Source organism: Crassostrea angulata, chromosome 8 (genome assembly GCF_025612915.1).
Source record: "Crassostrea angulata isolate pt1a10 chromosome 8, ASM2561291v2, whole genome shotgun sequence".
In the NCBI taxonomy this organism is placed as follows: domain Eukaryota; kingdom Metazoa; phylum Mollusca; class Bivalvia; order Ostreida; family Ostreidae; genus Magallana; species Magallana angulata.
Genome location: NC_069118.1, coordinates 6,888,245 through 6,901,699, shown reverse-complemented (window position 1 = coordinate 6,901,699; position 13,455 = coordinate 6,888,245). Strand labels below are relative to the sequence as shown.

The following is a 13,455-nucleotide window of genomic DNA, read 5'->3' as shown; positions in this document are numbered from 1 at the left end:
AAGCACATTTTTTGCCTTCATGTTTCATTATCTATCGCTAATATAGCATGGATGTATACGCTACGGTCGATCATTGCGTTAAGTGATGACACTTTTCTAACCGGTGGTATTTCAATTGCGAGTCGCAACAAACTGGCGCATTTATATAGGCCCGCCTATTTGTAAATGCATGTTGACAAAATGATGCTAACACTTGGAAACAAATGTCGAAGAAAGTTCATAATAGAGTTGTACTCGCGAGTTAACAAACGGGGCGATGTAAATAATGTTATCTGTTAGTAAAAAAATGCCCCCAAACCAAAGAAAAGAGTCTCTAATACATTTAGCAGGGACGGGCACATATGAATTAAAGTCACTATTTGTACTTCGCTCATCGAAATTCAGTTCATTGTGAAAAAATTCGACAGAAACTGTTTAGTTAACAAAATGATTATATCTTACATTACCGTTCACAATGTACCATAAATGTATATGGAATATCGCATGTTTTTTCTTACAAAAGAGCTAGCGTTTGCTACAAATTAGAGATACACGAGCTGATACGCCGTGAAATCCATAAGACGCATATGTAAAAAAAATTCTGAACTAAATATCTTTGAAACATCGTAAAATGTAGTTTATATACATTATATACATGCGACCCGATTGCACGTTAATTTTACAATCCGACGTCGATTAGCGTGTTTGAGAGAAAGTCAGCAGCAAGTAAAGCGTCAACATCTGCAGTAAATATTGTCTGATTAATATCGAGGTGTCTGTGATTAAAAATAATGTTTCTACAGACTGAGTGAGGTACAAAATAAGGTATATTGTAAATCACAGGTCAGTCGAAAATTAAACACATTTGTATCGTAAATTTAAAGTTTTTTTGTGTATTGTCACGGCATTGTGCTGAAATATGAAATAGCAAACCAGTTTCAATAGTGTGTTTCTGACAATTATTTATATCATAAAAAAGACAAGAAGCAATTATTGTGACCAATTATCGCAGTGATATAGTTTATGCAGTCCTGATACAGTTAAACGTCAAAACTGGAAGTTGGTGCTTAAATTATTAATCAGGGTAACGGCTCATTTAAAATAAAACACAATTTCATACATTATAAAATTTAAATGTATGTACAAAATAATTAGCAGCTATAATGCTTAAACTATCTGATAAGATTAAAATTAGTTCTCATACTGAAATCGACACGTAGATAAAACATTGTCTGTATAACACTGCATATATGTACCTAACAGAGTTATCGTTCGTTATCCACTAGGGTCCCCGTGAGAAATACTCTTCCGGTCAGGACCGTAGCAATAGACCGTGGCTATTTATAGCCACCGTCTAAAAAGGAAAAGGAAATAATTTGTAGTGAAAACTGACATTATTTAAGCAGATTCAATTTTCGTGTTTGCGCATTTGTCTGTTGTTAGAAAAGCTTCAGCATCATGGAAAACAATACTGACAGGAATAGTTATTCTGATATTGTCCTTAGTAGAACAATTCTCATCATGATTGAGACTGTGATTGGAGTCATTGGAAACTCTGCCATCATATTTTTCTACTTCTTTCGGATTAAGGAGAGAGGCGAGCGATACTTTATACCCCTGCTTGGTATAGTGGATCTTTTAGGGTGCTTAACCTCCATACGTTACTTTATCTTTGATTATGTAAACATCGACCAAAATACTGTTTATTGTAAATTTTTTTCGTTTATACGGGTATGTATTGGAGGAATATCAGCACATACAATCCTTGTTATTTCGATTCAAAGGTATTATGTAGTCTGTAAGCCATTTGAACCGAAAATGACACGTTTTTGGAAACGCGTTTTATTTGGAGTTGTTTGCTTCATTTCTATAGTGTATTCCGCCCCACTGTTGGCTACTGCCGGACCCTTTCCAGTAAATAATACCTATACGAACCACAGTTTGACAACGAAAGTGTGCGAATTTTCTGACAAACGGTCAATTTCGAGTCGTTTGTATCCTTACCTTTTGTCTCTGATAATTGCACTAAATCTTATCATTACAATTGGTATGTATGTTCCCGTCTTGAAGCAGGTTGAAAACCTTTTCAGTTCCAGAACAGTCACGAATAGTAAACCAACATATGAGACAGAAACGTCACACGTATCGTGTAAACTGAATATGGAAATTGATGAAACCGGGATACCAAGCAACTCAAATAAAGAACAGGGGGCGGCAATAACAGTTAGAATACCAAACGCTCACAAAAACGTAATGTTTGAAGCGTCTGATGTATCTGACGATCAAGCAGACACTATAGAAGTCCAAAAAGATGTTGAAGACCGCATGAGAAACAATGTTGCTGATACTGTGACAGGTAACCAAAAAGCTGCAAAAAACAATAAAAAGCCAAGGTCTAAAGTTACTCCAGGGCAGAAACGAGTTACGAAAATGTTTTTTTATCTCATCGTGGCTTATGTGTTGTCGTACACACCCCCGCTTATCATTTGGATTATATATTTTACAGTTGGTGACATTTATTCATCGTTTACAAAAACGGAGATAGCTGGTTTATTCTTACTGGGTCAACTAATTCCTCTGAATCACGTCGTCAATCCTCTCATTTATGGATATTTTGACACAGAATTCAAGGAAGAGCTCCGCAAATTTGTGTCAAAGACAAAAGAACAAATAGCAATCCCTAGAAAATTTCACATAAAGAGTCCTTTTTAACATGTACAAAAAGTTATTTTATTAATATTTGAAATGATTGGAAAAGTACCAGATATTTGATTTCTTTTTTTAAATCCCTTCTTATGTATTGTGTGATATGCAATCTAGCATCGAAGCATATAATTAGATTACTATTTATTCCTAGCAATAAGTTTGGACGGACTTTTATATGATAGTTTTGACATGTACATGGAATTGTTTTGCTAAATTGTATGTCTATTGCTTGCTACTTGTTTACTTGCTATTTCAATGAAACAAATGGTAGAACTTAACATTGTAGTATATGAAATATGTTCGTAAAAAAATAAGGAGAACTGTAATAAATATATCATAAGTGTTGGTTTATTCCTTTTTTGGAAATTCCAATGTATACGCATTGCATTGCAGAGATAGTGCTATGCGATTCCAACATGGGAGACGAGGTATTAAAAGTCACGGGTTTCCTAACGATAATTGGTGATTCAAAACACATATAATTATAGATGCACATAGATGGGCCTTAGCAGATTGTTACTGGCACTGTACCAGTTATCGGCTAAACTTTAACGTGTTTTTTCGGATTTCCTTGTTTTTTGATATATTTGGATAAAACTTGACATACTTTAAATGGTGATATCCTTGTTTATCCATCTTTGATATTGTAAATCATTATTAAGAACTCAAAACATCTTGTTTTTGTGTTTTTAGCACGCCCCAAATTTTCCATGTTTTACGATTTCCTGTACCAGTTATTGGCTTTGCAATAATAACATAGTAAAATCCCTGTACATGTTAATTTCATACTCTGAATAATGTTATTTGAGATATGCCCCTTTTTGGGTCAGACTAAAGGTAGTTGGGGTTAGGATACATCAACAAATCTCATAAATTGTTCGTTTGTTATCATACGGTAATACACAATATCGTAGACTTTTCAATAGACAATATTGTGCAATCAGGTGTTCAACGCTATAAATGTCTCATAGTTTAATGAATTCCTTTTGTTTCTAAATGTTATATATATTGATATTATATCAAATCAAAGACGGTATATAATAACATATCTCAAAGATGTCATATTCAAGTTTTAACTTATTACGTCACTTCCCCCACTGCTGAAATGCAAAGATGTAAACAGGCGGAAAACAATGATCGTTCAAGCTCATGGTTAAATCATATTCAAGAAAGTTTTCAAGCAAACTTTCTTTTCTTTATTCGAAACAGAAAACTGAATATAAAAAATCTCGAAAAGTCGCGTGATATAAACCCAGAACTCTCAGTTTACTGGTACAGTAACAGTATACATTGGTCGCCTCGAACCGCCCTGTCGCTTCTTTCAAGTCTCGACTCTCGTCCCTCCTTTGCAACATTTTCAAAAACGTTTTAATGTTGTCAATGATCGAATAATCATTAGCATTTTTAAAGGTGCTTATTGAAAGGGATATGTTTTGGACAAATCATTTTAAATTTACATATTCAATCTATTCATAACATGCATAATGTTCAAAGACTACGACATACTGACAGAGTACACGTTTGCTGTACTTATTGGTGAAAATTCAAGTAAATATCGCTTTCAATTATTGTAATTTAACTTCGTCCAATCGATTTTAGAATACATGAATTGCATTACAAACAAGCCATACAATATTTATAAATTGGAGATAATTTTAACGTTAAAAAAATGCAACATAAAACATGTTTAATTGTTTTAAAATGAAAAATTTTCAGGCATGGGTACCAAATTCAATTACAATTTGTACAAAATCTAAATATTGTCTATGGATAGAAATAAAGAATCTATTTTGATATATTGGATCTTTAACATATGACAAACTCATCATCGTTAGATATCTTTTTTGCATTTTCTATAGCAAGTAGATGTTTATTGTTAGAATAATCCATTGCAAATAATAGAATCAACTTGTCAGTAACCGTTTTTAATGTCCATCCTGATAAATAATATGGACTCTAAATTATATATAAGCATATAAAAAGGGTCACTGTTCTTTATTTTCTTAAATTATTTGACCAACGTAGAACAGATAAATCTGATATACAGTACTCAAACTGTAAATTAAGTAAATAATACTGTCTTACTTGCGCTCTCATGCGTTATTATCAGACAGTTTGTACACATTATATAATTACCTAAATGTTAAGGTGCATAAGTCATTTGAAATCATTAGTATGTCTAACAATATTCATACTTTGGTTGAAACTGTAAGTCCAATTTTTTTACCGTTTATGAATTCAATATAGTTTTAAAACAAATCAAATCTCCAAAAAATTAATTATACTTTACAAAAGCAGAACCCGTCTCTTTCCAAACTTAAAATATTGGGTACACTCATTTGAAATGATATGTAAGAGAAAACACAACTGGTAAAAAGTACAAAACTTGAACGTTACAAAACAGTATACTGTAGATTCCTAATTCAACGCGAGGAATTAGGTTCCGCGTAAAATCGCGAGAAGCAATCTTCGGATTTTTAAATCTCGCTATAATTTTTCAGAAATTTTTAAACTATAGGAAATAATGACAAAAAAAGTTGGTGATCGCGATTTAATGTTCTTGCGATTTGAGACAAAACTGTGGAATCGCGGGATTAAGTACTCGCGTAAAATAAGGAATATACAGTATCGAGCGGAGCATCATTATATCAAACCTACAATATCCTTGTCTTTTTATTTTAAATTCTTGTTAAAACTAGGAAAATATTATGATTGGTGAAAAATTATTATCAACTGACGCGGCCCAAAGTTACAAAACTCAGTTATGAAATTGAAAAGGTTTGGTTTAAATTCTCAGTGATATCATAATCATTTAACGTGTGTTGAAACATGGCGTATGAGGTAACAATTATAACTTAGGCGTCACACAAGAAAGTCGGTCTTGTCATTCTTAAATTTTGTTAAGATAAATCATTCTCCGTACCATGACGGCACGAAGGGCCAGTGCTTATCTCCGGTTTCCGTGGTGCTAAGCGGAAGAGAGTCATTGACTCCGGATTCACCTGGATGGGACACCAGTCCATTGCAGCTTAACCCCCCAACGTAAGCCGGTACCCAATTTCGAGTGAATGGACTGAGACAATGTAGACAAAATGCTTTGTCTAAGTGCACAACACAGCATCAAGTGACTTCTTAGAATACATTCCTAAAGTTTTGCCTCTAAACTAAAATCGTGTCTTCTGCATGTTCACTTAATAAAATAAAGATTGAGGTGGAAAAACGGCGTTAGCCTGCAATGTTTTGTTGTGCATTGTTTGCGTTGATTTATTGTTATAAAGAGCACTCGCGTTAGATATCATTCGATGAATGTACGAGGGTCAATCAAAAAATACGAAGACATTGTGGCTGTCTATCAGATATTTTTCATAAAAGTCATACTTAACAGATTAATCTTTGCACCAACACTTATGTTATTGATATGCGAAGTTTTAGTCCATTTGATGAAACGGTATTTTTGTTATCCCTTTTTAAAAACAACATGCTTTGTCACCACGGCGCACGGTAACGTTCAAAACATGACGTCAATATTAAACACGCACAGTTTATAGATATACCCCATCTTTATATCACGCTTAGTCTCTTGTGCCTTTCTCCTTACAATTTAAATTTGCACTGAACCACTTAACATCTTATTTGCACACATTTGTTCGAGAATCATAAGTTAATTCTTCAAAGTTTTCATTTTCTAACCGTGTATCTCTTGGTTTACAGTAAGGATAACCCTGAACGTCGGTTGCCGTTACTTATTTTTTGACCAAATATTTACAGATATATATTCTACTCTCTTTCGGACTGTTTTATATTCAAAATACAATTACCACCACCCCCACAAAATTTATTACAGTTAAACACAAACTTGCAAATAATTGTTGACTTTTTTTGCACCATTGAGCATTTTCACAGCTTGTGTCGGCTTTTTCCTAAGTTAAATCCATTTTGTTTGTACCTCTCATTGCGCCGTGACGTCCGGTGACGTCGATGTTTTTAGTCAATTCTAAAGAGGACTATCTGTCTTTAGGTACTAATATCTGCTCGACAAAACAATATATCCCGTCATTATTTGGAACATAGAATAACAAGACAAAACTTAATTTGAGGTTTCAATAATATTTGGTTTTAAGCCCAATTTATAGAGATATTACTTTCAACACTGTATGGTTTATTGTTGACATAACACAAATTTTGACCGTGCGCCGTGACCTCATTTTTGCAGGATTAGATTCTAAATAATTCTTAGAAATAAAGGATTTTTTTAACTTTTTTTCTTGCAAATTGTTTGAAACTATTGCTAAATTATGTCTACCAAATTTAGTAATGATATGACGTTAAGTAACATAGCTATGACAAAAGTCTTCGTATTTTTTGATTGACCCTCGTATTGTATTAATTGCCACATAAGAAAATTATTTTTTGTGACATTTCAAATATGTTTATTAAAATGTACACTCGTCTCATTTAGTCTTTAGGTACAATAAAACTCTCTGAGTAACCAAAGATCTGTTTCATGCAAATATTTTGTTAAAAACGAAGTTTGTATTATTTTAGTTTATCAAGTTTATACAGAATATATTTCAGAAGATAGATATTTTTGAAAAGCCATCAATATATATACTGCTTAAATTGTTAAGAGTAAAAATCAACAAGCATCAAGCATTCCATGGAAAGTGGAAAAATAATTTTTTTAAAAGCTTCTTGACGTGTATTATTTATTTTAATCTTCTTAACACAAAAACCCTGATAAACAATGATGTTTGTCATACTAAGGGACTGGTATCCAAGGAAATTTATTTCCTTAGTTACGGGTGCACAAATCTTTGAAAATAAAACAATAATTTTAGCTAAACATCTACGCAAATTATTCCTTTACATGATATTATATAGTATTTTGGTTTTTGTATTTATTATAAGATTGAGTTTTTCCATTTTTAGGAAAAAATAAATTTTTTAAATTTTTCTTTGTAATTGTTGCCATGACAACAGGAAGAGAACATGCATTTAGACGCTTATCAATTTGCAAAATCTACAACCACTGCTGGAAAAATGAATTATGTATTTCTGTTAGTGATCATCTTTACTATATATATGCAAAATAAAATCCATAGGCAACGTTGAGGGGGAAAGGTTGTACAAGGTTTAAAAGTATATCAAATTTGCATTTTAAGCTTTTACACAGGGGTAAAAACATAAAAACCAAGTATTATTAAATTGAATACATCATATTGTACCTTATTTTTAAAATATTCCCTGGTTAAAGATCCACAATATGTCAAATTTTCTATTTTATAAAGTGTTTTTTTTTAATGGCATTGTAAAGTTCATTCATTTTATCTAAAATTAGAAAACATACACACACGGACGTAAGGGGAAATATAAGGTAAAATACTAATTTCATTTATAAATGAGGTATTTTGCTCCTCAGTGTGGTTGAATCATAAATTTAGTGAAAATCTGTATACAAAACAATCAATTAAAATTTTTATGTACCAAGAAAAACAAGGAAAGGAGGTCAGGTTTTACCCTCTGAGTTCATTTTATTTGACATTTTTGTACTTAAAGTGCAATTCTCAACATAGTGAAATATGACTTAGATATTCTTGACAAAAAATGTAAACAATAACATCATATACCAATATTGTTTTTCATTATACAAGTACTACAATTATGGTCAGAATGAATATATAAATAAATATATATATAATATATATTTTGTTTAAGTCGCATCTTTCCTGACCTTTTTGTACTTAAAATTAGCCAACTTTTAATGATAAGTGTGATTTGAAATAAAAACTTTCTTAATGTTTAATTTCTTATGATTTCAATGCAGTTTTCTAGATATTTTTTTTTTCAATAATAAATAAGATATCATATATCAATGTTTAGAAAGAGGGCTTTAAATGTAAAATTCTTACAAATATGGCTTTAAATATTCCAGGTTTTCTCTTTGTTTTTGAAGCAGTTAACACTAAAAGTCTATCACCATTTAAGCTCTCTGAAGGGCGCGTAATTATTTAAAATGACCTCAGTTTAGAAGAAAGATATGCTCTTCATCTCTCTCTATATATCATAATATTATATTATGTAATATTGAATCTCCAGTCTACTCTAACATGTCTAAGAGATTTCAAGTTGTTCTGATAAAATCAAACACCAATAAGATTATTTGGGGAGAGGGGGGTAGAAGTCCACCATAATTCATTTTTCAATATGTATATTTAAGAAAAAACATTGCTGCATGAAAACGTATTTGCAGAGATGTTATTCAAAAAGTGAAGGTCAGAAAAAGAAATCAAGGAGGTAACTTATTCCTCAGAAGGCAAAATATCCAATTTAGATGTTCATCGATTATCATAAAGATTTTATAATTGAACACAGTCACCAATAGTTTCCTTCTTTCAGTGATATCAGCCCAAATCGTATTTGGATGTAACTATAACAATAAATGACAATAATTATTTCAGTTAAATTGGTCATATCTGCCCCCTCCCAACACCCACGAATGCAGGAATTTCACATAAGAAAAATTGTCTCAAAAGAAAAATTCAATCAACAATATATGTTTATGCTTTCTTTAAGAATTGATGTACTAAGCCACATTTAAAAAGTGTTCTCTCCAACTCCCTTCTCGATCAGTAATTAAACTTTTTGTCCTGAAGATGGGGAAATATTTTTCTTCAAAATCTAATAATCAATTATTTTACATAAATTGTATTGGTCTGCAAAAATTTAAATGATTTGATTTGTAATTAAAATCAAGGTAATTCAGAGAAATATTTTGACAGTCAGCTGATATAGATATTACACTAGCCTTAATATCAATATGTGAATTGTTGGTTGATATTCATATGCATGAATTTATTTCCTATTTAGTCCTGGTTTTGTCAATGTGATCAGGGCAGTTCAAATAGCTTGACATAAACCTGTATTACTGCTTTCACTGCAGAACTTGCTGAATGCTCTATCTTATCTGGATTTCCTTCTTTTTTTAACAATATAAAGTGAACATAAATAAAAAAAAATCTTATGAATATCAACTTTAATTTTTACCATCAAATAATTTTCTTGTACATTTATTCAAGATGTAATAATTTTCACTGAAAATAATTCAACAATTCAAATGATCAAGTGGTAATAAATCATTATGCATCAGCATTGACATATGAACACATTTATTTTCAAAAGTAGACAGAGTATAAGTCAGGCATACATTTGCTTTGAAATAGTTCAGAAAATACTTGTTTGTACCTTTGTATTTAACCCAAATATCCCTATATATAATTATATATAATTTTGAATTCTATTTGATAAGATTTTCAGTTTTATTTGAAAGCCAGCTCTTCTTTTCTGTGGAACAAAGTGGCTAACATAGCTGTTTATCTTCAAGGATGAAAGAACTTCTGCTAAAGAAAATCATCCCTTGTCAACTTTAGTTTCAATTTGTTGCATTTGTTGGTCTGTTTTTTCACAATTGCACTTTCGCCCTGTTCTTTTGCAAAATTTAAATATTTCAAGCATTGTCTTTGAACTGTCTGGTGTGAATATTTCAATTTTTGTGTAGGCATGGTAGATTTAGTGTCCATCCTCGTTTAAGTTGATTCATTTGGCTCGCATGTGACACATTTTCTGTTTACAACCCACTAAGTTATCTGTAATAAAACAAAGAATTTGTTACAACTAATACACCTTTACATCCCTTATTTAATTAAACTGTCTTGAAAACTCGTACAAGTGTTTTACTGTTATAATTCATTAAATATATATGAAAAATCTTGCGTTTTTCAAGCAATATGGTACGAATAGTTGATGTTATGTGAATACAACATTAATTATTAACATATAGAATAATAAGAAGACTGATCAATTATTCACACAAGATACATTCAAACATGTACTTGTATACTACATGTACCAAAATACATGTAGCTACCATAGTCTATACATGTATGTTGATATATTTTTCATTAAAAGTTTGTTATTGTCCTTGATGCACACACACTATGTATACTAAGGAATTGCGTATAAATTTTCTTTGTCATGTTTAAACTATTATTTATAATGTTGTGTGCATTGACATGTTAATCTGAATTTTCACGAAGATCTCCAGCATCCACTATTTTTCCCGTTAAAGAATTGTTTGCTAGTAGAAAATAAGAAACCAGTAAAAGTTGTCACTTACCATGATAATGAACTAAATTGACACTTCTATAATCAAGAAACTAAAATCCATACTGGCACTGTACCAGTTATCGGCTATAATTTTACGTTTTCTTTTCGTGTTTCCTTATTTCTTGATATATTGGAATGAAACTTTTCATACTTTAAATTGTGAACTCCTTATTTATCCATCGGTTAGATTATATCATCATTTAGAATCCAAAACATATTGTTTCTGTGCTTTTTAGCAAGCCCCGAATTTGCCTAGGTTTTATGATTTACTGTACCAGTTCTCGGCTTCGTGATAATAACATAGTAAAATCCTTGTACATGTTGATTTTATATTCTGCAAAGTGTTGATTGAATAATGTCCCTTGCGGGGTCAGCCTATAGGTCGTAGGGGTTATTATACATAAATTAAACTCATGAAATTATTCTTTTATCATCAATACGGTAATACACACAATCGTACGCTAATCAATGCATATTTATACAATCAGGCGTTCAACTGCGCCATGAATCTCTCGGAATTTAGTTAGTTCCTTTTCTTTAAAAATGTTATATGTATTGATATTATATGTCAAATCAAAGAAGGGATATAATTACGTATCACAAAGAGGTCATATTCTATTTTTAACTTATTACGTCACTTCCCCCACAGCTGAAAGTGCAAAGATGTAAATCAGCGGTAAACAATGATCGTTAAAGCTCATGTTAAAAACATATTGAAGAAAGTTTTCAAACAAACTTACTTTTCTTTATTAGAAACAGATGACTGAATTAAAAAATCTCGGATATTCGCGTGTTATAGAACCGAACCCTCAGTTTAGCCGATAACTGGTCTTAGCCGATAACTGGTACAGTACCAGTAGTCGTCTTACTTCAGTTCCGTAGAAATATTGGGTGTAAACAATGTAATCAAAATACCGGTTTTACCTCCTTTTGTAAGAGAGTCATATCAAAGGGAGGTAATTAGAGTAAAACTTGCATTTTTCCAGGTGTATAAAATCGGTATTTATTTATAAACGGGTGACTTGCCTAAAGATTTTTTAATTGATTCTTCTAGAACAAATGTCATAATATAAAAATGTGGTGTTAGTTAACCTTGACATGGTTGTAGAATTTTATAAAAGTGCACTGAATTGACTGGTGTTTGCATGCAAAATTAACACGATAAAACGGGTATAAATATCAAAGGATGAAGTAAATGTAAATTCTTAATGATGTTTAAATTACAGCTAAGTGTTTTGTAGTATAAAAAATTATTGATAGAGTTTTAAGATGATTTAACATAATATTGTATTTGTATATACAAATCAGTCAGTCTAAAAACACGTGGTTTCCGTAGTAACAACACGAATAAGAAATTACCCAAATATTTTTAATACAATCTTCATTCTAATTATATTTATATGTGTTTTTATCATTATTGTTTTTATGTCACTTTCTATATTTTTCACAAAATGCTTGATGCTTGTTAACTTTTACTCTTAATTATTTAGAACTTCAGAGGTATGTGTAACATAGGCAAATATACCTAGTATATTATGAGATAAATAGGTAGTTTGTGTAAACAATATATGATGTTATGGGCTTTTTTAACTCACGTGTAATATTTTTTCTTTAATGTTTGTACTAGTGTCCCTGTAAACAAATCCATTCTGTAATATTATGTGTTTGAAACTTTATTAACATACAATGATAACCTGCAAATCTTAAGGTGGTTTACTACACCTTGAAATATTTTCTCAAATCAGCTGAAAATTACCTGATTATGAGAGATATCATAATGGATAAGAAGTTAATCAGTTAACAGGAACAAAAGCTCCAGGCGGATTCGAACTCATGATCTGCTGTTCAGAGGCCCAATACTTTAGACACTGAGCTACGACGATATACAACCCAATCGAACGATATAAACAGTTTAACAAAACATTTCAATCCCCATCTTGTGACGTAGGGTCTTTAAAAGTATAAGTCTGGGAGTGGTGAGGTACCTTAAAGTATGAAAATGAATGAAGGAACTCGCATAAAAAAATCACTTATTTCTCTTTGTTTCTTAGAATAATAATATTTACAAAACCAATCTCGTTGTTCAAAGTGCTTCTGAATAGCGCAATTTTTACAGAAATGTTTTTTTCTTAAACCATTACATGTATAAACTAATTCTCCCAGAAATGTATTGTATTACAACATGTTTTTCCATGATGATTGATCTCGTTCAGCTTGTAAAAACTGGTTTCTTTCAATTGATTTAAGTAGGGGATTAGAAAATATTCTGTACAGTACATTTAAACTGTTGGAAAAATTACATTACGATAAACGCTGGTCAAAGATATAGATCATAACAAGTAAATAAGAAAAGGAACTAAAAACGTTGTAAAAATATAGTAAAACGTTTTATAAAGTTAACTTAGGATGGCAGTCAAATGCCTTTTGCCACCGAAAGTTGTTGTACCACCAGGTATATTTCGTTTGAGTGTTAAACTAAACTTTTACAGGTCTTCTCGCTGTCGGGTTTTGATTTCGATTGACATATGCTTAACAATGCTAATCTTTATGAATATTTAATAGTTTAATATATGGGAAATAACAAAATGATTAAATTAACCTAATTTC

General features: G+C 31.2%; 1 protein-coding gene and 1 long non-coding RNA gene across 2 annotated transcripts; one reads left to right on the top strand and one right to left on the bottom strand.

The window, feature by feature from the left end:
- Positions 1-1,352: 1,352 nt before the first annotated feature.
- On the top strand, positions 1,353-3,000 carry LOC128161194 (uncharacterized). Its single transcript, XM_052824421.1, has one exon. The coding sequence runs from the start codon at positions 1,438-1,440 to the stop codon at positions 2,689-2,691; it is 1,254 nt and encodes a 417-aa protein (XP_052680381.1). The 5' UTR covers positions 1,353-1,437; the 3' UTR covers positions 2,692-3,000.
- Positions 3,001-9,703: 6,703 nt separating this feature from the next.
- On the bottom strand, positions 9,704-11,802 carry LOC128161499 (uncharacterized). Its single transcript, XR_008240379.1, has 2 exons — positions 11,773-11,802; positions 9,704-10,328 (listed from the first exon to the last, which is right to left on the bottom strand). It is a non-coding gene; the product is annotated as an uncharacterized LOC128161499 (long non-coding RNA).
- Positions 11,803-13,455: the final 1,653 nt, after the last annotated feature.